At 50.9% G+C, this 27,993-nt stretch overlaps 1 protein-coding gene across 4 annotated transcripts in view; it reads left to right on the forward strand.

The window, feature by feature from the left end:
• Positions 1–19,842, forward strand: part of LOC140732460 (uncharacterized) — a 164,441-nt gene extending 144,599 nt beyond the window's left edge. The window contains exons 21-25 of one of the 4 annotated variants that reach the window (XM_073055138.1): positions 3,829–3,924; positions 5,673–5,848; positions 10,309–10,544; positions 14,603–14,660; positions 19,331–19,842. In XM_073055138.1, coding sequence (XP_072911239.1) covers positions 3,829–3,924; positions 5,673–5,848; positions 10,309–10,544; positions 14,603–14,660 — 566 coding nt within the window. In that variant the 3' untranslated portion in view covers positions 19,331–19,842. The remainder of the gene's footprint in view (positions 1–3,828; positions 3,925–5,672; positions 5,849–10,308; positions 10,545–14,602; positions 14,661–19,330) is intronic. The other 3 variants (XM_073055137.1, XM_073055140.1, XM_073055139.1) reach the window with 3 other exon arrangements.
• The last annotated feature ends 8,151 nt before the right edge of the window (positions 19,843–27,993 follow it).

Raw genomic sequence — 27,993 nt, forward strand, 5'->3', positions numbered from 1 at the left:
ACCACAAGGCTGAGTGCTGGGCAGTGACTGGTGGGGTACCGCAAGGCTGAGTGCTGGGCAGTGACTGGTGGGGTACCACAAGGCTCAGTGCTGGACAGTGACTAGTGGGGTACCACAAGGCTGAGTGCTGGGCAGTGACTGGTGGGGTACCGCAAGGCTGAGTGCTGGGCAGTGACTGGTGGGGTACCGCAAGGCTCAGTGCTGGGCAGTGACTAGTGGGGTACCACAAGGCTGAGTGCTGGGCAGTGACTGGTGGGGTACCACAAGGCTGAGTGCTGGGCAGTGACTAGTGGGGTACCACAAGGCTGAGTGCTGGGCAGTGACTGGTGGGGTACCGCAAGGCTCAGTGCTGGGCAGTGACTAGTGGGGTACCGCAAGGCTCAGTGCTGGACAGTGACTGGTGGGGTACCGCAAGGCTCAGTGCTGGGCAGTGACTGGTGGGGTACCGCAAGGCTGAGTGCTGGGCAGTGACTGGTGGGGTACCACAAGGCTGAGTGCTGGGCAGTGACTGGTGGGGTACCGCAAGGCTCAGTGCTGGGCAGTGACTAGTGGGGTACCACAAGGCTGAGTGCTGGGCAGTGACTGGTGGGGTACCACAAGGCTGAGTGCTGGGCAGTGACTAGTGGGGTACCACAAGGCTGAGTGCTGGGCAGTGACTAGTGGGGTACCACAAGGCTGAGTGCTGGGCAGTGACTGGTGGGGTACCACAAGGCTCAGTGCTGGGCAGTGACTGGTGGGGTACCACAAGGCTCAGTGCTGGGCAGTGACTAGTGGGGTACCACAAGGCTCAGTGCTGGGCAGTGACTGGTGGGGTACCGCAAGGCTGAGTGCTGGGCAGTGACTGGTGGGGTACCACAAGGCTCAGTGCTGGGCAGTGACTGGTGGGGTACCACAAGGCTGAGTGCTGGGCAGTGACTGGTGGGGTACCACAAGGCTGAGTGCTGGGCAGTGACTAGTGGGGTACCACAAGGCTCAGTGCTGGGCAGTGACTGGTGGGGTACCGCAAGGCTGAGTGCTGGGCAGTGACTGGTGGGGTACCGCAAGGCTCAGTGCTGGGCAGTGACTGGTGGGGTACCACAAGGCTCAGTGCTGGGCAGTGACTAGTGGGGTACCACAAGGCTCAGTGCTGGGCAGTGACTAGTGGGGTACCACAAGGCTCAGTGCTGGGCAGTGACTGGTGGGGTACCACAAGGCTCAGTGCTGGGCAGTGACTGGTGGGGTACCGCAAGGCTCAGTGCTGGGCAGTGACTAGTGGGGTACCACAGGGTTCAGTGCTGGGCAGTGACTAGTGGGGTACCGCAAGGCTCAGTGCTGGGCAGTGACTAGTGGGGTACCACAAGGCTGAGTGCTGGGCAGTGACTGGTGGGGTACCGCAAGGCTCAGTGCTGGGCAGTGACTAGTGGGGTACCGCAAGGCTCAGTGCTGGGCAGTGACTAGTGGGGTACCACAAGGCTGAGTGCTGGGCAGTGACTGGTGGGGTACCGCAAGGCTGAGTGCTGGGCAGTGACTGGTGGGGTACCACAAGGCTGAGTGCTGGGCAGTGACTAGTGGGGTACCACAAGGCTGAGTGCTGGGCAGTGACTGGTGGGGTACCGCAAGGCTCAGTGCTGGGCAGTGACTAGTGGGGTACCGCAAGGCTCAGTGCTGGGCAGTGACTAGTGGGGTACCGCAAGGCTCAGTGCTGGACAGTGACTGGTGGGGTACCGCAAGGCTCAGTGCTGGGCAGTGACTGGTGGGGTACCGCAAGGCTCAGTGCTGGGCAGTGACTGGTGGGGTACCGCAAGGCTCAGTGCTGGACAGTGACTGGTGGGGTACCGCAAGGCTCAGTGCTGGACAGTGACTGGTGGGGTACCGCAAGGCTCAGTGCTGGGCAGTGACTGGTGGGGTACCGCAAGGCTCAGTGCTGGACAGTGACTGGTGAGGTACCACAAGGCTCAGTGCTGGGCAGTGACTAGTGGGGTACCACAAGGCTCAGTGCTGGGCAGTGACTGGTGGGGTACCGCAAGGCTCAGTGCTGGGCAGTGACTAGTGGGGTACCGCAAGGCTCAGTGCTGGGCAGTGACTAGTGGGGTACCGCAAGGCTCAGTGCTGGGACCCCAGTTGTTTACAATATATATCAATGATTTAGACGAGGGAATTAAATGCAGCATCTCCAAGTTTGCAGATGACACGAAGCTGGGCAGCGGTGTTAGCTGTGAGGAGGATGCTAAGAGGATGCAGGGTGACTTGGATAGGTTAGGTGAGTGGGCAAGTTCATGACAGATGCAATTTAATGTGGATAAATGTGAGGTTATCCACTTTGGTTGCAAGAACATGAAAACAGATTATTATCTGAATGGTGGCCGATTAGGAAAAGGGGAGGTGCAACGAGACCTGGGTGTCATTGTACACCAGTCATTGAAGGTGGGCATGCAGGTACAGCAGACGGTGAAAAAGGTAAATGGTATATTGGCATTCATAGCAAAAGGATTTGAGTACAGGAGCAGGGAGGGTCTACTGCAGTTGTACAAGGCCTTGGTGAGACCACACCTATAGTATTGTGTGCAGTTTTGGTCCCCTAATCTGAGGAAAGACATTCTTGCCATAGAGGGAGTACAGAGAAGGTTCACCAGATTGATTCCTGGGAAGACAGGACTTTCATAAGAAGAAAGACTGGATCGACTAGGCTTATACTCACTGGAATTTAGAAGATTGAGGGGGGATCTTATTGAAACGTAAAAAATTCTAAAGGGATTGGACAGACTAGATGCAGGAAGATTGTTTTCGATGTTGAGGAAGTCCAGAACGAGGGTCACAGTTTAAGGATAAAGGGGAAGTCTTTTAGGACTGAGATGAGGAAGAACTTCTTCACACAGAGAGTGGTGAATCTGTGGAATTCTCTGCCACAGGAAACAGTTGAGGCCGGTTCATTGGCTATATTTAAGAGGAAGTTAGATGTGGCCCTTGTGGCTAAAGGGATCAGGGAGTATGGAGAGAAAGCAGGTACAGGGTTCTGTGTTGGATGATCAGCCGTGATCATACTGAATGGCGGTGCAGGCTTGAAGGGCCGAATGGCCTACTGCACCTATTTTCTATGTTTCTATGTTTCAAACAGTAGCTGGGATGCGGACCACGGATTACAATGGGAAGTAGAAAAGTGTGTCGACAATGCAATGCCATGATAGTCATGGGAGATGTTAACATGCAGGTAGATGGGTAATGGATCTGGAGAGTGAATTTGTTGAATGCCTATGAAATGGCTTTTAAAGCAGTTTGTCAGATGAAGTACGGAGCCATCATCACTGCTCTAACAATGTACTAACAGATGGAAATGGAGTCATCATTGAAGAATGAAAAAGAAGAATCTTTCCTGATATGCATCTCATCCATTCCTGTTCCCACCAAAGCCTCCCCTCTCTAACGCTGCACCATTCATAAAATGGCCTGCCTTATTTTTTATTTTCTGTCAGTCATACCACACACACAGTGTTTGTGTATATGTGTGTGTGTGTGTGTGTGTATATACATGTGTATGTATGTATATATATATATTTATATATTTGTGTATATTATATTTGTGTATAAACTTTTTAAATTTTTGTATTATAAATTGCATTGTACTGCTGCCACAGAAGAACAGATTTCACAGCATATGTCAGTGATAATAAACCTGATTTTGGACAAAACGATGGCTTGGATATGGCTTCTTGGTCAGCACAGACCAGTCAGGCGGAGGGGCCAGTTCCCGTGCTGTACTACTCGATGGACAGAGGTGACGTGGGAGTGTGAAAGGAAATGTTTCTCTGCCTTGACTCCCCTTTCTGTCTCTCTCTCTCCTGCCAATCCCAGAGTGCGAGGAACGTGTTCCATTCCATTTCCTCTCTTCCTGCGAGTTCTGTGTTGGCATACCCTTCCTCATCCTGACCCACAGACTGAACAGCAAGGGTGAGTAGTGGGCATGTGAGGGCCGGGGTGGAGGGGGCAGAGGTGTGGGGTGGGTAGGAGAGCGGTTTTGGTAAGTGGGCGGTAAAGGCAGGAAGTGGGTGGGATGACGGGGAGTGGAGCTGAGACAGAGAGCTAAGCTTTCAGCTGGAGACAGTGGTGAGGAAGGCAAACACGATGTTAGCATTCATTTCAAGAAGGCTAGAATATAAAAGCGAGGATGTAACTCTGAGGTTTTATAAGGCACTGGTCAGACAGTACTTGGCGTGTTATAAGTGTTGGGCCTCTTACCGAAGGAAGGATGAGCTGGAGAGTCCAGAGGAGGATCGCGAGAATTACCCCGGGAATGAAAGGGTTAACGTGAGGAGCATTTGATGGAAGGGTTCACGTGAGGGGCATTTGATGGAAGGGTTAATGTGAGGGGCATTTGATGGAAGGGTTAACGTGAGGAGCATTTGATGGAAGGGTTCACGTGAGGGGCATTTGATGGAAGGGTTAATGTGAGGGGCATTTGATGGAAGGGTTCACGTGAGGAGCATTTGATGGAAGCGTTAACGTGAGGGGCATTTGATGGAAGGGTTAACGTGAGGAGCATTTGATGGAAGGGTTCACGTGAGGGGCATTTGATGGAAGGGTTAATGTGAGGGGCATTTGATGGAAGGGTTAACGTGAGGGGTATTTGATGGAAGGGTTAATGTGAGGGGCATTTGATGAAAGGGTTAACGTGAGGGGCATTTGATGGAAGGGTTAATGTGAGGGGCATTTGATGGAAGGGTTCACGTGAGGGGCATTTGATGGAAGGGTTCACGTGAGGGGCATTTGATGGAAGGGTTAATGTGAGGGGCATTTGATGGAAGGGTTAATGTGAGGAGCATTTGATGGCCCTGGGCTTATAAGTGCTGGGGTTCAGAAAAATGCGGGGAAACCTATGGAATATTGAAAGGCAACACGAGTGAATCTGCAGATGCTGGAAATAAATAAAAACACAAAATGCTGGCAGAACTCTGCAGGCCAGACAGCATCTATGGGAGGAGGTAGTGACGACGTTTCAGGCTGAAACCCTTCATCAGGAGGAATATTGAAAGGCCTAGACAGAGTGGACATTGAGAGGATGTTTCCCATAGTGGGAGGCCCAGGGACCGGGGGCACAGCCTCAGAATAGAGCAGAGATTAGGAGGAATTTGTTCAGCCAGAGGGTGGTGAATCTGTGGAATTCATTGGAGGCCAAGTTACTGGATATATTTAAAGTGGAGGTTGACAGGTTCTTGATTAGTCTGGGTGTCGGAGGTCATGGGGAGAAGGCTGGAGAATGGGGGTTGACTGGGATATTAAATCAGCCATGACTGAATGGCCTAATTCTGCTGCTGTGTCTTCTGATCTTACGGAGAGGGTTTTGCAGCAGGGGGTGAGATATGGTGAGGTGAGGGTGGGGGGATCTGGAAAAGGAAATGCAGGTGAACAGTTAAGAACGCTGTTGCCTTGGAGGGGAGGTGGATTTGGATGTGGGAGATAGTTGGGAGGAACATCTCAGGATAGGTCTATGGAGATCTTCCGGGGATCGGTGTGGGAGTGAGAGAGATGGGATTGGATGTGGGGAATGATTTGGAGTGAAATCCCAGGGCGGGTGTGTGGGGACTTGTTGGGATCAGTACAGAGGGCTCCAAAGTTCCCCTGGCTCCTTCCTGACCCCTATTTACCTTAAAGGTTCCTTCAGTTGCCCTGTTTTTCTGTTTGCTGCCTCCCCCCTCCAGGCCTGGAGCGGATAGATGTGGTGGTCTTGGATGACGAGCGGATGTCCTCGCCGTTTGCCCCGTGGATGGAGGTGCTGACGGACCGGTGGCAGCAGGTGTTCCGGCGTCTCGAGCTGCAGCAGGGCGTCCAGAGGCTGCAGTCTCTGCGTGTCATATACCAGGGTGCTGACAACAAGGTACGTCTCTGGCCCATCGTGACAAAGCTCAGAGTTTCAGACGAGGGGTCTCGGCCTGAAACGTCAGCTGTTTGTTCCCCTCTGCAGATGCTGCCGAGTTCCTCCGGCACTTTGTGTGTGTTACAGGGGTTTCCATGTGACGGTGTGAAGCCGTACACATTAGCAATTACCCCCCCCCCCCCCCACCACCGTGAAGTGAGTGGTTGTATCATTGGTCAAACAACACAGAAATAAGCCCTTCGGCCCAACTGGTTCATGCTATCCAGGATGCCCATGTAAACTAGATTAAAGAGTAACTTTTTTTGACGTTGATACATTGAAAGATACTGTGAAATGTGTTGCTTTGTGTCAGTGACCAACACTGTCTGATGACGAGCTGGAGGCAGCCCGCTTCTGGTGCCAACAGCACGCCCTCAACTCACTAACTAACCTGTACGCCGTTGGACTGTGGGGGGGGGGGGGAACCGAAGCATCCGGAGGAAGTGCATCTGGTCACAGGGAGAGCTACAGACTCCTTACAGACAGCGGTGGGGAATGATCCCCAATCACTGGCGCTGGTAAGCGTTGCACTAACCGCGAAGGTGCCAAGCCACCCCATTTGTCCAGGTCTCTCTGACCAGCCTCAACCACCTCTTCTGATTCTAGCTTGTACTCCTTCCCCTGGCCCTACCTTCTTATTGCCCCTTCCTTTCAGTCCTGATGAAGGATCTCAGTCCGAGATGTGGACTCTATGTCCCCCTCCGTAGCTGCTGCCTGGCCCATTGACTGCCTCCCGCTCTCTGTATGTGCTGTTCTCGTCCCCTGCACCATACACCCAACATCCTCTCTGTGAAGAAATTGCCACTCGGGTCCTTCTCTCAACCTCTCACCTCAGTCGTTCACCTCTCAACCTCTCACCTCAGTCGTTCACCTCTCAACCTCTCACCTCAATCGTTCACCTCTCAACCTCTCACCTCAATCGTTCACCTCTCAACTCAATCGTTCACCTCTCAACCTCTCACCTCAATCGTTCACCTCTCAACCTCTCACCTCAATCGTTCACCTCTCAACCTCTCGCCTCAGTCATTCACCTCTCAACCTCTCACCTCAATCGTTCACCTCTCAACCTTAAACCTCCGCTTCTAGTTTAAAGTTTCTCTTCCCTTGTGGGGGGGGGGGGGGCCGGGGAAGAAGGACTGTGAGGTTCATACTTTTGATGTCCTTCATGATGTTATGTTGAAATTATATAAGATGTCGGTGAGACCTACTTTGGAGTATTGTGTGTGGTTTTGGTCACCCACCTACAGGGAAAATGAAAATAAGATTGAAAGAGTACAGAGAAAATTTACATGGTCGTTGCCAGGATTTGAGGGCCTGAGTTATGGGGAAAGGTTAAATAGGTTTGGTCTTTAATCCCCAGAGTGTAGGAGTTTGAGAGGAGATTTGATAGAGGGTATAGATAGGGTAAATGCAAGCAGGCTTTTTCCACTGAGGAGGGGTGAGACTAGAACTAGAGGTCCCATAGGTTAAAGGGGAAAGGTGAAATATTTGAGGAGAACCTGAGGAGGAGCCTAACTCGGAGAATGGTGAGAGTGTGGAATGAGCTGCCAGTGAAGGTGATGAATGCAGCATTTAAGAGAAGTTTGCATAAGTACGTGGATGGAAGAGATGTGAAGAGCTATGGGACTAGGCAGATTAATGGTGCAACATGCACTAGATGGGCCAAAGGGCCTGTTTCTGTACTGTAGTGACCTATGACTCTATGATTTTCTGCACCAGTGGTTTATTATCCAGTGTAGTAATGTGCAGATGAAACCCTGGGCCAGGATGGTGTGGAATCAGAGAGTTAGTCACCACAGAGACAAGTCCTTTGGCCCGCAGCGTTCTCACCAACTGAACGACCTGCCCTCGAGATAAGGCATTGGTCAGACCGCACTTGGAGTATTGTCAGCAGTCTGGGCCCCTTACCTCAGAAAAAATGTGCTGGCATTGGAGAGGGTCTAGAGGAGATTCATGAGAATGATCCCAGTAATGAAAGGGTTAACATATGAGGAGCATTCAGTGGCTCTGGGCCTGTGCTAAATGGAGTTTAGAAGAACAAGGAGTGTTCTCATTGAAACTACTGAATGGTGAAAGGCCTCGATAGAGTGGATGTGGAGAGGATGTTTCCTGTGTGTGGGGGGGGGGGAGTTTAAGACCAGAGGACACAGTCGCAGAATAGAGGGACGTCCAATTACAACAGAGATGAGGAGGAATTTCTTTAGCCAGATGGCTGGTGAATCTGTGGAATTCATTGCCACAAATAGCTGTGGAGGCCAAATCATTGGGTATATTTAAGATGAGGTTGATGAGTTCCTGGTTGATTAGGGCATCAAAGATTACAGGGAGAAGATAAGAGAATGGGGTTGAGAAGGATAATATATCAGTCATGATGGAATGGCGGAGAAAACTCGATAGGCCAAATGGCCTAATTCTGCTCCTGTGTCATGATCTTGTGGTCTTCTGCTGTAGTCCATTCACTTCAAGGTTTGACATGTTGTGCATTCGGGGATGCTCACCACTGTTGTAATGTGTGGTTATTTGAGTTACTGTCACCTTCCTCTCAGCTTGAACCAGTCCGGCCGTTCTCTGAGCTCTCTCATTAACAAGTTGTTTTCACTCACAGGACTGCCACTCATTGGATTTCCTTTTGTTTCTCACACCATTTTCTGTAAACTCTAGAGACTGTTGTGCATGAAAATCCCAGGAGATCAGTTTCTGAGATACTCAAACCACCCCGTCTGGCACCAGCAATCATTCTTCCCCATTCTGATGTTTGGTCTGAACAACAACTGCATCTCTTGACCACATTTGCATGTTTTTATGCATTGAGTTGCTGCCACAGGATTGGCTGATAAGATTTGTGCAATAATTTGCAATACACTGTGTATATTTAAAGTGGAGACTGACAGGTTCTTGATTAGTCAGGGAGTCAAAGGTCACAAGGGGAAGGCAGGAGAATGGGGTTGAGAGGGATGATAAGTCAGCCATGATGGAAAGTCTGAGCAGATTTGATGGGCTGAATGGCCTAATTCTGCTCCAGTGTCTTAGGAGTAAAGGAGGGGGTGGCAGAGTGGAGATGCATCTCTACCAAAGGAGATGTTTGGTGCTCCTTCCCTCCGCTGGCCTGCAGGTCACCCTTGTACAAGGTGTAGCATCTGCTTAGCGCCCGAGCAGGGTGACGTGAAGCCATGGGAGCTGCCGGTACAGATCACAAGTCCTGGTCATGTGACCACTGACGCCAGGCAGACAATCTCTGAAGAGTATTGATAATGGCTGGGGTCACCCGTCTTGTAAAGACACTGACCAGAAGAAGGCAATGGCAAACCACTGTCGGAAAATTTGCCAAAGACCGTGATCGCTCACGCCATACAACATGGCACATAATGTGATGATGTCATACGACATGGTACATGTTTATGTCACAGGACATGGCACATGATTATGATGTCATATGACATGACACATGACAGTGATGTCATGACACAGCACATAATGATGCTGATGGTCTCATGGCTACCCTGTGTGTGAACATGCCACAGTAAGAACTATTCATTGGAAGAATAAGAATGTTCCAATCATGTAGATCTTTAGGAGGATCCCACCAGGAGTACTGTGTACAGTTTCACTCAGTCCTGATGCTGACTCTCCCTCTGCCTCTACAGACGCTGCCTGACCCACTGAGTTCCTGCAGCTGATTGTTTTTTAAACTCCAGGTTGCAGCATTGGGCATTCTGATTCTGCACCTCTGTAACTACACATAGGAAATAAACCGACCGTTTGCACAGGACAATCAGTTTGTGGACGGCACTCAGAAGCTGGGGGAAATCAATATTTATGCCATCAGGTTGGAGACGTTACAAGACTCACTGGCCTGTAGTTACCTGGCTTATCCTTGCTGTCCAGTCATCTGCTCCCTCACCCGTGACATGTCTTTGGGTCGTAGAACGTAGGCCAGTTTTGCATGGTACAGGCTCTTTGTTCCACATTTTTTGTGCTAACCTTTTAACACTCAGTTAATCTCGCCCCTCCCTCCCGCATACCCTCCATTTTTCTATCATCCATGCACCTAAGAGACTCTTAAATGCCCCCAAGTGCCTCAATCACCAGTCCTGCCAGGGTGTTCCACTCACCAAGCACTCTCTGTGTGAAAATCCTACCCCGTGCTCCCTCCAATCACCTTAAAATTATGCCTCATGGTATCAGCCGTTTTGGCCCTGGGGAAAAGTCTCTGGCTGTCCACTCTGTCTGTGCATCTTATCTTGTACTCCTCTCTCAAATCACCTCTCATCTTCCTTCACTCCAAAGAAAAAAGCTCTGGGTCGTTCAGCCTATCCTCATCAGACACGCTGTCTAATCCCGACAGATCCTGGTAAATCTCCTCTGCACCCACGTGGTCCGTGAGTAAATCTCTCACAGAGCTGCTTTCTGTCTCCCCTCAGGTGCCGAATAAAGAGGAAATGTTCTCTAATTGGCCAGGACCGAATGAGGGTGCTTCAACCTCAACCTCCTCCTCCTATACCTATCTCAACAGTTTTTCTCAGAGCAGGAAGAGGCCATGGTGTGAGATGGACCATCCGGAATTACCTCCTAAGGGGCAGACTTCATGGCTCGTCAACACAGCACAGAAACACAGAAACATCAGCACAGAAACCCAAACACTGCCCCCCGTATTGAAGTGAGTATTGTGACCCTCCCCTCACCGAACCCTGCCCTGAGTCCTCAGCATCTCTTCCCCATCAACCCTCATCCCCACCCTCCTCGCTCACTCGATCCTGGCCAATGCCCCTCCCATCCCTGTCATCCAAACCTAGCTATTTCACTTGCCCCCTCCTCCTTCCCAGGGTTCTTCCTCTTCCCTGTCCACAAACTCGTCCTTCGCTGGAGATTTCTTACACCTGGTAACATCTGCTCCTCTTCTCACCTTTCCCCTCTGTCTATCTCCTCCTCCCCCCAACCCTAGATAGAGTGGATGTTTCCTATAGTGGGGCAAACAGTGACCAGAGAGCATAACCTCAAAATAGAGGAATGTCCATTTAGATCAGGGATGAGGGAGAATTTCTTCAGCCAGAGTGTGGAATTCATTGCCACAGACGACTGAAGAACAAGTCAATGGGTATATATGTAGCAGTGGTTGATCAGTTCTTGATTAGTCAGAGTGTCGGAAGTTATGGGGAGAAGGCAGGAGAATGGGGTTGAGAGGGATGATGGAATGGTGGAGCTAGTGGTCTAATTCTGCTCGATCTGTGTGTGGTGTTCTCCAACCAGAGAGTGAGTGGGTGAAAGCGGGAAGTGTGGGGTCTTGCACTTGTGGAGGAGGATTCTAAAGGTGAGTTGAGCCGGATTGCAGAGGAGTGAAGAGCAGGACGTGTTCCTGTACATGAATCACAACAGGTTTGTCGATGTTGCCGCAAGTACTTCTTAAAGAAGGCAGCGTATTGATGTATTGTCCTGATGAAGCGGCATTCTCCCAGACGATTCGGGAGGCAGAGGTGCCAAGCACGTGCAGGCTGCGGGATGGGGCACGAGCCCATCTTCCACTCCATTTTGCTGATTAAACAATGAGGGAGATTGAAACATTGAGATGAATGTGTAAGTTTGGAGTTCATTTTGATGCTTCAGCGCTCTGAGGTATCCGAGAGGATTCCGGGGGGCAGAGAACCTCATGGAAAGCAGGCTGCGGGAGGGGTCACAAGCAGATTAAAGCAACGAGGGATATTGAAACATTGAGGCAATTGTGGAAGGTGAGCGCTTGCTGCCTGCCTTTTGATCACTGGGGATTGCTCTGCTATGGAGAGGGAAGAGCCTGTTATAGACTTTTTTCAGTCTTATAGTTTTTTATTTTCTGTGTTTTTCACCCCATCTTTCTTTTTTTGTTAGCGGAGGGGGATGTGGGGGTTGATATGTCTTCTGTTTTGTTCATTTTTGTTAGCGGAGGGGGATGTGGGGGTTGATATGTCTTCTGTTTTGTTCATTTTTGTTAGCGGAGGGGGATGTGGGGGTTGATATGTCTTCTGTTTTGTTCATTTTTGTGTGGGAGGAGGGATTTGGGGGTTGATGATCATGCTGTTTCCTGTCTACCTGGAGAAGAAGAATTTCAGTCTTGTATACTTTGATAATAAATGAACCTTGGAACTGTCCTGTTGAAGGGTCTTGGCCAGAAGCATTGACTAATTGTTCCCCCCTATAGATGCTGCCTGGTTTGCTGAGCTCCCCCAGCGTTTTGTGTGCATTGCCCGAGGTTCTCAGCCTCTGCAGAATCTCTTCTGTTTATAAATGGCGAATTAGCCTTTGCATAATGGGTTTGGGGTTTACAAATGGAGAGGTATCAGAACACAGAGCGTAGAACAGTACAGGCCCTTCAGTCCACAATGATCAGCCAATTCTTTAACCTAGTCCAGGATCAATCTAACGCTGCCCTCCACATCTTTCTACCATCCATGTGCCTGTCTGAGAGGCTCTAAAAGTCCCTAATCTACCTGCCTCCAGCAGCACGATCCACGCACCCACCACCTTCTCTGTAAAAAGTTGCTTCTGACATCCCCCCCCATACTTCCTCCAACCTCCTTAAAATTATGCCCCCTCGTCTTAGCTAAGAAAAAGTCTCTGGCGGTCCACTCGATCTCTGCCTCTTACCACCTTGTAGGCCTCAATCAAATCACCTCTCATCCTCCTTTGCTCCAAAGAGAAGAGCCTATCTAGACTCCAGATAGTGTGCAGTTCTGGTCTCCGTACTGGAGGAAGGATACACTGGCTTTGGAGGCAGTGCAGAGGAGGTTCACCAGGTTGATTCCAGGGATGAAGGGGTTAACCTATGAGGAGAGGTTGAGTCGCCTGGAACTATCCTCTCTGGAGTTCAGAAGAATGAGAGGGGATCTTATAGAAACATGCAAAATTATGAAAGGGATAGAAGTAGGAAAGTTGTTTCCATTGGAGGGTGAGACTAGAACTAGGGGACATTGCCTCAAGATTCAGGGGAGAAGTTTTAGGACGGAGATGAGGAGAAACTTTTTTTCCCAGAGAGTGGTGAATCTGTGGAATTCTCTGCCCAGGGAAGCAGTTGAGGCTTCTTTACTAAATATATTTAAGATACAGTTAGATAGATTTTTACATAGTAAGGGAATTAAGGGTTATGGGGAAAAGGCAGGTAGATGGAGCTGAGTTTATGAACAGATGAGCCAAGATCTTATTGAATGGCCGGGCAGTCTCGATGGGCCGGATGGCCTACTCCTGCTCTTAATTCTTATGTTCTTATGTTCATAAGATATGACTTACCTTCTTAAACACGCTCTCTAATCCAGGGAGCATCTTGCAGTGTGGCAGCTTAGTGTTTGCACAATGCCGGGCTTAATTCCTGCCACTGTCTGCAGGGAGTTTGTCTGTTTCCCCGTGACCATCTAGATTTCCTCCGGGTGCTCCAGCTTCCTCCCACAGTCCAAAGACGTACCGGTCACTAGGTTAATTTATAAATTGTCCCGTGACTAGGCCAGTGATCAGTGATGGGTGGACAGCGTGGCACTGTATCTCGGTAAATAAAACAAGTAAATCTCCTCAGCAAACGAGAAAATCTGCAGATGCTGGAAATCCGAGTGACACACACAAAGTGCTGCAGAAACTCTGCGGGACTGGCAGCGTCGACGGAAAAGTGTAAAATCGGCGTTTCAGGTGGAGGCCCGCTGGCAGGACAGGGGAGAAAAAGCTGAGGAGTCGAGTTAAAAGGTTGGGGAGGGGAGAGAGAAACACAGGTGGTAGGTGAAACCTGGAGGAGGAGAAGGGGTGAAGTGAAGAGCCGGGAAGTTGGTGAGAGAGACAGAAGGCCATGGAAGAAAGAAAGGTGGGGAGGAGCAGCAGGGAGAGAAGGTGGGCAGGCAAGGAGATGAGGTGAGAGAGGGGAAAGGGGCTGGGACATGGTGAAGGAGAGGGGGCCATTACCACAAGTTCAAGAAATTGATGTTCATGCCATCAGGTTGGAGGCTACCCAAACGGAATATACGGTGGTGTTCCTCCAACCTGAGTGTGGCCTCATCACAACAGTGGAGGAGGCCGTGGATGGACATATCGGAATGGGAATTGGAAAAGGAATTAAAACGGGTAGCCACTGGGAGATCTCGCTTGTTCTGGTGGACGGAGCGTAGATGCTCGGTGAAGCAGTTTCCCAACCTACACCAGGTCTCACCAATATACAGGAGGCCACACAGGGGCACCAGACACAGTATATGACACCAACAGACTAACAGGTGAGGTGTTGCCTCACCTGGAAGGACTGTTTGGGGCCCTGAATGGTAGTGAGGGAGGAGGTGAGGGGCCGGTGTAGCACTTATTCCACTTGCAAGGATTAGTGCTGGGAGGGAGATCAGTGGGGAGGGGCAGATGGACGAGGGAGCGATCCCTGCAGAAATCCTGGCATAGAACAGTACAGTACAGGAATAGGCCCTTTGGCCCTCCATGTGCCAAACCAGCTAAAAATAAATAAATAAAACGAAGACTAACCCCTCCTGCCTACACACTGTCCACATCTCAACATCTTCATTCATGTGTCTGTCTGTAGAACATTGCTCAGCCTATAGACCTACCCTCTAATCTGGATCATGTATTGATCCAGATTCCGACATCTTCAGTCTCCATTTTAATCATGAGGCTGGCACTCCCTCGCCCCTACCACCCTCTCCCCCAGCAAGGCTCCAGAGCACTGCCCCTGTCACAGTTGAGGATTCACTCTTCTCTCTCCCCCCTCAGGAAAGAGAAGAGGGACTGTGTGGACCCTGGCCTCCCTCCGAACAGGGAATACAGGTAGGTAGGTACTGATGTGTTAAGCTGGTAGGCTCTCTCTGTCTCTCTGTGAGACACCCTCACTCCCTCCCCCACCAACACATGAACTCCCCTTCAAATCCTCTGTCAGAATTCCAACCTCTCTCTCCTTTTCCCATCTCTCTGCACGGATTTGCTCATGAAGGCACATGCCGTCAGGAACGTCGAGGGGGGGAGCAGTAACTCTGCCTGCACCTGGGAGCCACAGTTCGCTTTGTACGGACTGGGATTGTTTAATTTAAGAGGGGGTGTTAACATCTCAGTGCATCCTTACTCCCTGTGCTGCACTCCCTCAGTACCACCCCTTTGTTTCACAAAGCTATAAATGTTTATTTACATCACAAATGCACAAGGTCCAACTAATCAGTATTTACAAAACACTGAATATACTCAGATTGAAATATAGTTACTACTGTCTGTAAAACAGTCAATACCCCGTGGAGCCCATCCTTCACGGAAATCCCCCAATGTGCACATGGCGACCGCGTGCTCCCTCTCCAAGAACAGCCGGGCACGGATGTATCCTCAGAAAAGGGGCAGGTTGTCGCCCTCTATTTTCCACCGCCTAGACCCATGAATGGCCATCTTGACCAGTCCCAGGAGCAAGCCCACCAAGAGATCCTCCTCTCGCCCACCCCCTCTGATCTGGGTGATCATAAATGAGGAGTGTGGGACCAATGTGCAGCCAGAACCTCAGCAGCTCTCTGAGACACACAAACAGGGGCTGCAACCTCTCACATTCTGTGTACGCATGGTACACTGACTCTCCACCCCCCCCCCGCCCCAGAATGGACAGGTGGACAGGAAACCTGCTCAGGGACCTGTTGAACGGGACTGCCCGATGCAACACCTTCCTCCCCAGGTCCCCAGCGTACAGAGACTTCCACTGGGGACCCCCTCCGCTGCCGGACGGTAACACGGACCGCCCTGTGACCCTCTCCAGGAGCCTCTTGAACTGACACCGATCCTTACGGGTCACCTCAGCTCCCCTCTCCTTCTTTTGGAGGATCATGTGGATCGACTGGACGACCCCTCCCAGACCCGACCAGGTATCAGTGGCCAACGGGGCCTCGAAAGGTTTCTTTCAGTAATCCCGCACGAACTGTCGGATCTCCTCCAGAGAGAGACGGGCTGTGACTCGGTGCTGGGGTTGAGGAAGTCGGCCATCTCGGCCTCAAAAAAGTCCTCCTTATGCCCCTCACTGGGTCCAGTTCTCTCATCCCCCTCCAGGCAGCCGTTGTCTACACCTGATGTGACCACCTCACTCCTCACCCTCACCCGACCACGGGCTCTACCTCATCCCTCACTCCTCATCCTCACTGTAGACCCGACCATGGACTCTACCTCATCCCTCACTCCTCACCCTCACTGTAGACCCATCCACAGGCTCTACCTCATCCCTCACTCCTCACCCTCACTGTAGACCCGACCACGGGCTCTACCCCATCTCTCACTCCTCACCCTCACTGTAGACCCGACCATGGGCTCTACCCCATCCCTCACTCCTCATCCTCACTGTAGACCCGACCACGGGCTCTACCTCATCCCTCACTCCTCATCCTCACTGTAGACCCGACCATGGGCTCTACCCCATCCCTCACTCCTCACCCTCACTGTAGACCCGTCCACGGGCTCTACCCCATCCCTCACTCCTCACCCTCACTGTAGACCCGACCACAGGCTCTACCCCATCCCTCACTCCTCACCCTCACTGTAGACCCGACCATGGGCTCTACCCCATCCCTCACTCCTCACCCTCACCCGACCACGGGCTCTACCCCATCCCTCACTCCTCACCCTCACTGTAGACCCAACCACGGGCTCTACCCCATCCCTCACTCCTCACCCTCACTGTAGACCCAACCACGGGCTCTACCCCATCCCTCACTCCTCACCCTCACTGTAGACCCGACCACGGGCTCTACCCCATCCCTCACTCCTCACCCTCACTGTAGACCCAACCACGGGCTATACCCCATCCCTCACTCCTCACCCTCACTGTAGACCCGACCACGGGCTCTACCTCATCCCTCACTCCTCATCCTCACTGTAGACCCGACCACGGGCTCTACCTCATCCCTCACTCCTCACCCTCACTGTAGACCCGACCACGGGCTCTACCTCATCCCTCACTCCTCATCCTCACTGTAGACCCGACCACGGGCTCTACCTCATCCCTCACTCCTTACCCTCACTGTAGACCCGACCACGGGCTCTACCTCATCCCTCACTCCTCACCCTCACTGTAGACCCGACCACGGGCTCTACCCCATCCCTCACTCCTCACCCAAGCACGGGCTCTACCCCATCCCTCACTCCTCACCCTCACTGTAGACCCGACCATGGGCTCTACCCCATCCCTCACTCCTCACCCTCACTGTAGACCCGACCACGGGCTCTACCTCATCCCTCACTCCTCACCCTCACTCTAGACCTGACCACGGGCTCTACCTCATCCCTCACTCCACACCCTCACTGTAGACCCGACCACGGGCTCTACCCCATCCCTCACTCCTCACCCTCACTGTAGACCCGACCACGGGCTCTACCTCATCCCTCACTCCTCACCCTCACTGTAGACCCATCCACAGGCTCTACCTCATCCCTCACTCCTCACCCTCACTGTAGACCCGACCACGGGCTCTACCTCATCCCTCACTCCTCACCCTCACTGTAGACCCGACCACGGGCTCTACCTCATCCCTCACTCTTCACCCTCACTGTAGACCCGACCACGGGCTCTACCCCAACCCTCACTCCTCACCCTCACTGTAGACCCGACCACGGGCTCTACCCCATCCCTCACTCCTCACCCTCACTGTAGACCCGACCACGGGCTCTACCCCATCCCTCACTCCTCACCCTCACTGTAGACCCGACCACGGGCTCTACCCCATCCCTCACTCCTCACCCTCACTGTAGACCCGACCACGGGCTATACCCCATCCCTCACTCCTCACCCTCACTGTAGACCCGACCACGGGCTCTACCTCATCCCTCACTCCTCATCCTCACTGTAGACCCGACCACGGGCTCTACCTCATCCCTCACTCCTCACCCTCGCTGTAGACCCGACCACGGGCTCTACCCCATCCCTCACTCCTCACCCAAGCACGGGCTCTACCCCATCCCTCACTCCTCACCCTCACTGTAGACCCGACCATGGGCTCTACCCCATCCCTCACACCTCACCCTCACTGTAGACCCATCCACGGGCTCTACCCCATCCCTCACTCCTCACCCTCACTGTAGACCCGACCACGGGCTATACCCCGTCCCTCACTCCTCACCCTCACTGTAGACCCAACCATGGGCTCTACCCCATCCCTCACTCCTCACCCTCACTGTAGACCCATCCACGGGCTCTACCCCATCCCTCACTCCTCACCCTCACTGTAGACCCGACCACGGGCTATACCCCGTCCCTCACTCCTCACCCTCACTGTAGACCCGACCATGGGCTCTACCCCATCCCTCACTCCTCACCCTCACTGTAGACCCATCCACGGGCTCTACCCCATCCCTCACTCCTCACCCTCACTGTAGACCTGACCACGGGCTATACCCCGTCCCTCACTCCTCACCCTCACTGTAGACCCGACCATGGGCTCTACCCCATCCCTCACTCCTCACCCTCACTGTAGACCCATCCACGGGCTCTACACAATCCCTCACTCCTCACCCTCACTGTAGACCCGACCACGGGCTATACCCCGTCCCTCACTCCTCACCCTCACTGTAGACCCGACCACGGGCTCTACCCCATCCCTCACTCCTCACCCTCACTGTAGACTCATCCACGGGCTCTACCCCGTCCCTCACTCCTCACCCTCACTGTAGACCCGACCCTGGGCTCTACCCCATCCCTCACTCCTCACCCTCGCTGTAGACCCATCCACGGGCTCTACCCCATCCCTCACTCCTCACCCAAGCACGGGCTCTACCCCATCCCTCACTCCTCACCCTCACTGTAGACCCGACCACGGGCTCTACCCCATCCCTCACTCCTCACCCTCACTGTAGACCCGACCATGGGCTCTACCCCATCCCTCACTCCTCACCCGCACTGTAGACCCGACCATGGGCTCTACCCCATCCCTCACTCCTCACCCTCGCTGTAGACCCATCCACGGGCTCTACCCCATCCCTCACTCCTCACCCAAGCACGGGCTCTACCCCATCCCTCACTCCTCACCCTCACTGTAGACCCGACCATGGGCTCTACCCCATCCCTCACTCCTCACCCTCACTGTAGACCCATCCACGGGCTCTACCTCATCCCTCACTCCTCACCCTCACTGTAGACCCGACCACGGGCTCTACCTCATCCCTCACTCCTCACCCTCACTGTAGACCGGTCTGCTCCTGATGTGGTACTCCACTCCCAGAATCTTCTGGCAGTCTCCAAAACGGCTCCTTGGTGATTTTGTAGCAAATTTTCAATTTTAGGAGAGAGAGCTGTGATACTGTGAGCCTCCCTCAGTACCACCCCTCTGACAGTGACCCCCCCAGCAGTACCTCCCCTCCATCATTACTGCCCCCTCCCACACTGGTGAGATTTTTGACCCACTGAGTTATGACACTTGAAGGGGTTTGGGGATGAACTGGTCTTCGGTGAGCCTGAAGGAAGGTTTGATCGATTTGCCCTCTCTGCAGATCGGAGCCCCCTGTGTTAGAGAAGCAAGACTACAAGTACCCCACAAGGGGAGACTTCGACAACGCCTAACCAGTATATTCAGCCGTCCGTCCACTCTCCGGATCCAAGGGTGACCATGTATACCGGAAAGCAGCCTCCTCCATCCCAGGCCTGTGCTCGGCCGATGTTTCTGCAAGGACCCTGCACTGTTATCGTTCTGGCAGGCCAAAGGGGGGATAATGCCAGGCTATTCTTGGGGGCTTGATTCTGGCTTCAGCTTGCTCCCAGCGGTATGTTATCAAACTGCTGAATCTCATGCAGTGCTGTGCAGATTTTTTTCTGCTTCTGCCTGTCTGCTGGAAGAGTTCTGCAGCAAGGTCCCGGGTCAAACGGGTTGACATAGTTCCATGCCCGGGCAAGGAGGAGCACTTGTTCAGTTTTTGAATTTTTACTTTTTCATACTTTACAATTTTCCATTTTTTTGAGCTCTGCTGTGAAAAGGAACTTGTGATTCACAAATAAAGGTTTTCAGTTAAATTGATCAAATTCCCTGCTTGTAATGGCTAACAGGAGGGGACGTAGCTTTAAGGAGCTTGGAGGTAGGTACCGGGGGATGTCAGAGGTAAGTTTCTCACACACACAGAGTGGTGTGCGTGTGGAATGCACTGCCAGCGAGGGTGGTGGAGGTGGATACATAGGGTACATGTAGCTTAGAAGAATAGAGGGCCTTGTGGTAGGGTAATTCTAGGCAGCTCCTAAAGTAGGTTACAACATTGTGGGCTGAAGGAACTGTAATGTGCTGTAGATTTTTATGTTCTAACACTTATTTATGTGAACAAAGGGTTGGGGACTGAATATTTTTACAAGGAACTGTACATATAGACAACCAAATGAAATAACGTTCCTCCATCCTACAAAACATACACCACACACAGCACATAACACAAACTATTACCACAAGTAAGTTGATAAAATATAATTCAATGTGCATGTAGTGCACAGCAGGGGCAAACAGTAAACAGCTCACTGTCCCAGTGACGAGATCTCGGTGGTGACAGGGTATTCACCAGCCTGAGGGAAGAAGCTGTCACCCAGTCTGCCAGCCCTAGTCCTGATGCTCCTGACGGTGGTGGGTCAGAGAGATTGTGTGGTGGGTGTTAGGGATCCTCAACAATGCTTCTGGTAAATGTGACAAATGGGGGTGGGGTGGCTTCATCGTGGCAGAAGAGGGCACCATGGACTGATGTATCAGAACAGGAATGGGGATTGGAATTAAATTGGTTGACCACTGGGAATTTCTGCTTTTTGGGGGATGGAGTAGAGGTGCCCTACAGAGTCATCCCCCAATTCACACTGGGTCTCACCAGTGTCGAGGAGGCCACATAGACAATTCCAGCGGATTTGCAGGTGAAGTGTTGCCTCACCTGGAAGGACTGTTTGGGACCCTGAATGGAGGTGAGGGAGATGAACAGTGAACACCTTGTTTGGGACCTGGCTTTTCAGGTTGCAGCCTGCATTGACACACTCCCCTGCATCCCACGGGAGCCTCTGCACAATCACAGTCTAGACCATGGTTGCCCAGTTGTTGCTGAAGTGGTCCTGATGAAGGGTCTCGGCCCAAAACGTTGACTGCTCATTTCAACAGATGCTGCCCGACCTGCTGAGTTCATCCAGCTTGGTTGTAGGTGTTGATTTGACCGCAGTGTCCTTTGTGAGACCTGCTGACTGCTGGCCCACCGGCAGATGTGTTCCCCAAGCTTATGGACTACACTTCAGTCAGTGATGGCCCTCTGTTGGTTGGACTTGACCATGGATGTTGCATCCTACGTGATACAAAACCCAGGGCAGGACAATCTGGAGAGCAAACTTGCCTGGCTGATGAATCCAGAGGAACGTCAGAGACCAATTCAGTTTGGTACCAGCAGTGTCACAGGAGTTGTCAGTCAACGTTGAACTCAATGTAAGACTGCCTTAGGATCCCCAGCTCAGGATTTTTCCCTCGGGGTTTACTCCTGAAGCCTTCCCCATGAGTGGGTATAGCCACAAGGCAGCAGAGGTTTGAGATCAGAGTTTTCCTTCTCCTCGATGAGCTGCCGACCACGGCTGATGAGTCCCATCTGCCAAAGCGACTGGTTTTAAGGCGCCGGTAACCCGCCTTTGCCCCTTCCCCTGTCAGTAGAAACTGTTCCACCGGTTTAGAAGGGTACAGGCCAGGAGCTGGACTTGGTTGTCAGAGGCTATTTGAGACACACTCCATTGGTAGTGGGAGCTTGTCCCCACCAAACCCCCGGCTCTGACCAGAGCAACAGTTCTCGGTGGTGGTGCCCTGAGCAGACTCGTGGAGCAGAGGCGTACAAGTGCATTGTGTAAGTATAAAGTATAAAGAGAGCAAAATAGTGAGGCCGTTCCCAGGGCTTCATAAACAATTTAGGAAGCTGATGGTGGAGGGGAGGAAACTGTTTCTAAAACATTGAGTGTGGGCCTTGAGGTTTCATGCCTCCTCCCTGGTGGTTGTAATGAGAAGAGGGCATGTCCTGGGTGGAGGGGGTCCTTCGTGATGGATGCCGTCTTCTGGAGGCATCGCCTTTTGAAGATGTCCTCAGTGCTGTGGAGGCTGGTGCCCATGATGGAGCTGACCGAGTTTCTAACTTTCTGCTGCTTTTTCTGATCTTGTGAGGCGACCCCTCCACACCAGACAGTGATGCAATCAGTTAGAATGCTCTCCACGGTACACGTGTAGAAATTTTGTTTGATATACCAAATCTCCTCAAATTCCCAATGGAAAAGTGGAGCATAAGACACTCGAGCAGATTTAGGCCATTTGGCCCATCGATTCTGTTCCAGTTTTCCATCGTGGCTGATTTATAATTCCTCTCAACCCCATTCTCCTGCCTCCTCTCTGTAACATCCTCTCTGCACCCACTCTATAGGCCTTCCAATATTTGATATTTTTCTATGATCTATTCTGGTAAGTACAGGCCCAGAGCCATCAAACACAGCTCGTATGTCAACTCTTTCATTCCCAGAATAATTCTTGCCAACCTCCTCCAGACTCTCTCCAATCTAGTACATACTTTCTCAGACAGGGTCCGAAACTGCTCACAAGTGTGGTTTGACCATTTATGAAGCCTCAGCATTACATCCTTGCTTTTGTATTCTAGTCCTGTTGAAACTGAGATCAGTAAAAAGAGCAAGGTAGGTCAACGTACTCCTGGTTCACTGCTACAACTGTACGCAGACTGAACTTGCCGGGTACTCCCGTATTCTCTGATGTTCAGGGACGAGGTGAGGTTGCTCTTTGTTTTGGGACTGGCGAGGAAGACCTACTGAAGACTTATCTGAAGTACGTGTCTGATATGAGAAGGGAGCTGAAAAAGGCTTATGAATTAGCTGAGGTCTCAGCTACCAAGCGGAATTAATGAAATAAGAGGAGGTATGATCAAAAGGTGGGGTTTTCCCAACTCATGCCAGGAGACCGAGTCCTCATAAGGAATTTGGGGCTACCTGGGAAGTATAAGTTGGCTGACCGCTGGGCGGTTACGCCCTATGTGGTGGAGAGTCAGATGCCAAATGTACCGGTTTTCTGGGTGAAACCAGAGGATGGGAATGGGCCTGTCAAGATTCTCATTGGAACCACCTTCTACGTCTGGGACAAGAGGTGTGTGTTGACCCAGAGCCTGACATGGACCCTACTCCTAGTAAGAGGACTCTGTGGTGACCTGGGGGGACTGAGGGACCAGCAGTGGGAAGGATTAGACTGGACCCCACCTCTGAATGTGATACAGACTCTGAGGAAATAGGGGTGTGGTTTACGCTGCCCTTCGCAAACTCCCCAATAATTGATGAAGAAGTTCCCAACCCTTCTCATGCCAAGGCGGGTGAAATGGGCAGAACTGGCAGTGGACAGGCAGGTTTGCAGGTGGATAATAACGGGACGCTGGACTCTGAAGTAACTGGGCATGAGATCGAGCTCAGCCAAGTGACAAGGGGCCCTGAGTTGTCGGGAGACTCAAGTAATGGGCAGGCAGGGCCTCCGCAGGTAGACAGGAAAGAGCCCAGGGAGTATCTGAAGCCAAAGAAGTAGATGATGGGATAAGGAGGTCCCAAAGAGTCAGGAGACCCCAGACTGACTGGCCTATGTCATACCCAGTGAACAGACTGTGGCACCTATCCCTTTGGTGAGCTATGTCACAGCCATTTACACCAGGGTTGGACTTTGTACTGTGTATGAAGGGGTGACACATTATCTCAACGTCATGAGGACATGACTAACTTGGTGGAGGGAGAATGTAACACTCAGGAAAAGGTTTCACTGCTAACATAATGGTCTTTCTGTCGAAGCAGTGTTGGAGTTATGGTTAGAGATTACAGATGCTTCGGAATGTGAGCTGGGGCTCTTGTTCAGCGGGAGATGAAGAGCGAAGACGCTGGTGAGAACCGGACGTAGGATATGGGGAGATCATGATTCAATGGAGCCGGATGGCAAGGTCGATTGAGGATTGTGAATTGAGCTCCAGCTGGTGCACATTTGACTCTTTAATTACAATCGGCCCTTTTTGTCTTTACTAACCCTTTAGTTAAGATTCACAAATATAATTCATTTCCTTCCTATTTTTTCTTGGCATTGAGTTGTAACAGGGCATCCAGGCAAAGCGGAGGTCAGGGTGGGAGAGCTGTCTCAATCTCACGGGGCTGGCGGGACCGGAGTGTGTCTTCCTAGACTTACACAGCCAAGGAAACCAGCGGGGCTTCACAACCTTAACACTTAATGAAGTTCTCCTGGTGCTGCTAAAGTTGTTGCCCTCACACTGACAGCATAACTCCCTCAGCTCCACCCTCACTCTGACATTCCCCCCTCCCCTTTAAGATTAAGGCAGAGGTTGATAGATTCTTCATTAGTCAGGGCATGAAGGGATACAGAGTGGGGTATCTGGGAAAGGGTGGGTTTGAGAGAGTGAGGGTCAGACTGAGAGAGTGAGTGTGGGACTGAGGCAATGAGGGTGTGAGACTCTTGGAGTGAGGGTGGGACTGAGGGAATAATGCTGTCAGAGTAAGGGTCTGACTGATGGAGTGAGGGTGGGACTGTGTGGCACTCAGAGTGAGGTTTGTTCTGAGGGAGAGACAACATCAAACTAAGGTTACGGTTCTTACTGTGCTGTGAGAAATCTATGATTCTTTGCATGAAGTAAGTGCAGTTTCCTAAGAGCCAAGTTAACCAGGGAGGAGTGACACGTTGTGAAGAGCAATGTGACCTTGCACGTGGACGTTCAGATGCTACAGGAATTTCATTTGCATTCCTCCTCCACCAGGGAAGGACCACATGTGTTGTAAAATGGAGGGAGGATATGGCTGTGTCACTGGACGATTTTGGAAATCACAGACTCTGGGTAGTTTGGAAATGACACTATCAGACGGGGTATGCATTCTAGGATCTCCAGGTAAGTATGGCTAGAAAGTTCATGGAGTCACCATCCTTCAGTGCTCTCTGGGAATGGGAGTGATGTCAGGAGACGGATTGAGAGTAACAAACCCAGAATGATGCCAGGAGACAGAGATTGCAGAGTAACAAACCCAGAATGATGTCAGGAGACGGATTGAGAGTAACAAACCCAGAATGATGTCAGGAGACGGATTGAGAGTAACAAACCCAGAATGATGTCAGGAGACGGCTTGAGAGTAACAAACCCAGAATGATGTCAGGAGACGGATTGAGAGTAACAAACCCAGAATGATGTCAGGAGATGGATTGAGAGTAACAAACCCAGAATGATGTCAGGAGACGGATTGAGAGTAACAAACCCAGAATGATGTCAGGAGACAGAGATTGAGAGTAACAAACCCAGAATGATGTCAGGAGACGGATTGAGAGTAACAAACCCAGAATGATGTCAGGAGACGGATTGAGAGTAACAAACCCAGAATGATGTCAGCAGACGGATTGAGAGTAACAAACCCAGAATGATGTCAGGAGACGGATTGAGAGTAACAAACCCAGAATGATGCCAGGAGACGGATTGAGAGTAACAAACCCAGAATGATGTCAGGAGACAGAGATTGCAGAGTAACAAACCCAGAATGATGCCAGGAGACGGCTTGAGAGTAACAAACCCAGAATGATGCCAGGAGACAGAGATTGCAGAGTAACAAACCCAGAATGATGCCAGGAGACGGCTTGAGAGTAACAAACCCAGAATGATGTCAGGAGATGGATTGAGAGTAACAAACCCAGAATGATGTCAGGAGACGGATTGAGAGTAACAAATCCAGAATGATGCCAGGAGACGGAGATTGCAGAGTAACAAACCCAGAATGATGTTAGGAGACGGATTGTGAGTAACAAACCCAGAATGATGTCAGGAGATGGATTGAGAGTAACAAACCCAGAATGATGTCGGGAGACAGAGATTGCAGAGTAACAAACCCAGAATGATGTCAGGAGACGGATTGAGAGTAACAAACCCAGAATGATGTCAGGAGACAGAGATTGCAGAGTAACAAACCCAGAATGATGTCAGGAGACGGATTGAGAGTAACAAACCCAGAATGATGTCAGGAGACAGAGATTAAAAAGTAAGAAACCCGGAATGATGCCAGGAGACAGAGATTGCAGAGTAACAAACCCAGAATGATGTCAGGAGACGGATTGAGAGTAACAAACCCAGAATGATGTCAGGAGACAGAGATTGCAGAGTAACAAACCCAGAATGATGCCAGGAGACGGATTGAGAGTAACAAACCCAGAATGATGTCAGCAGACGGATTGAGAGTAACAAACCCAGAATGATGTCAGGAGACGGATTGAGAGTAACAAACCCAGAATGATGCCAGGAGACGGATTGAGAGTAACAAACCCAGAATGATGTCAGGAGACAGAGATTGCAGAGTAACAAACCCAGAATGATGCCAGGAGACGGCTTGAGAGTAACAAACCCAGAATGATGTCAGGAGATGGATTGAGAGTAACAAACCCAGAATGATGTCAGGAGACGGATTGAGAGTAACAAATCCAGAATGATGCCAGGAGACGGAGATTGCAGAGTAACAAACCCAGAATGATGTTAGGAGACGGATTGTGAGTAACAAACCCAGAATGATGTCAGGAGATGGATTGAGAGTAACAAACCCAGAATGATGTCAGGAGATGGATTGAGAGTAACAAACCCAGAATGATGTCGGGAGACAGAGATTGCAGAGTAACAAACCCAGAATGATGTCAGGAGACGGATTGAGAGTAACAAACCCAGAATGATGTCAGGAGACAGAGATTGCAGAGTAACAAACCCAGAATGATGTCAGGAGACGGATTGAGAGTAACAAACCCAGAATGATGTCAGGAGACAGAGATTAAAAAGTAAGAAACCCGGAATGATGCCAGGAGACAGAGATTGCAGAGTAACAAACCCAGAATGATGTCAGGAGACGGATTGAGAGTAACAAACCCAGAATGATGTCAGGAGACAGAGATTGCAGAGTAACAAACCCAGAATGATGCCAGGAGACGGATTGAGAGTAACAAACCCAGAATGATGTCAGGAGATGGATTGGGAGTAACAAACCCAGAATGATGTCAGGAGACGGATTGAGAGTAACAAACCCAGAATGATGTCAGGAGACGGATTGAGAGTAACAAACCCAGAATGATACCAGGAGAAGGAGATTGCAGAGTAACAAACCCAGAATGATGTCAGGAGACTCATTGAGAGTAACAAACCCAGAATGATGTCAGGAGACGGATTGAGAGTAACAAACCCAGAATGATGCCAGGAGACGGATTGAGAGTAACAAACCCAAAATGATGCCAGGAGTCGGATTGAGAGTAACAAACCCAGAATGATGTTTGGAGACAGAGATTGCAGAGTAACAAACCCAGAATGATGCCAGGGGACGGATTGAGAGTAACAAACCCAGAATGATGTTTGGAGACAGAGATTGCAGAGTAACAAACCCAGAATGATGTCAGGAGACAGAGATTGCAGAGTAACAAACCCAGAATGATGCCAGGAGACGGAGATTGCTGAGTAACAAACCTAGAATGATGCCAGGAGACGGATTGAGAGTAACAAACCCAGAATGATTCCAGGAGACGGAGATTGCAGAGTAACAAACCCAGAATGATGTCAGGAGACAGATTGAGAGTAACAAACCCAGAATGATGTCAGGAGACAGAGATTGCAGAGTAACAAACCCAGAATGATGTCAGGAGACGGATTGAGAGTAACAAACCCAGAATGATCTCAGGAGATGGATTGAGAGTAACAAACCCAGAATGATGTCAGGAGACGGATTGGGAGTAACAAACCCAGAATGATGTCAGGAGACGGATTGAGAGTAACATACCCGGAATGATGTCAGGAGAAGGAGATTGCAGAGTAACAAACCCAGAATGATGTCAGGAGCTGGATTGAGAGTAACAAACTCAGTATGATGTAAGGAGACGGCTTGAGAGTAACAAACCCAGAATGATGTCAGGAGACAGAGATTGCAGAGTAAGAAACCCAGAATGATGCCAGGAGACGGATTGAGGGTAACAAACCCAGAATGATGTCAGGAGACAGAGATTGCAGAGTAACAAACCCAGAATGATGCCAGGAGACAGAGATTGCAGAGTAACCAACCCAGAATGATGCCAGGAGACGGACTGAGAGTAACAAACCCAGAATGATGTCAGGAGATGGATTGAGAG

Source organism: Hemitrygon akajei, chromosome 8 (genome assembly GCF_048418815.1).
Source record: "Hemitrygon akajei chromosome 8, sHemAka1.3, whole genome shotgun sequence".
Taxonomy (NCBI): Eukaryota; Metazoa; Chordata; class Chondrichthyes; order Myliobatiformes; family Dasyatidae; genus Hemitrygon; species Hemitrygon akajei.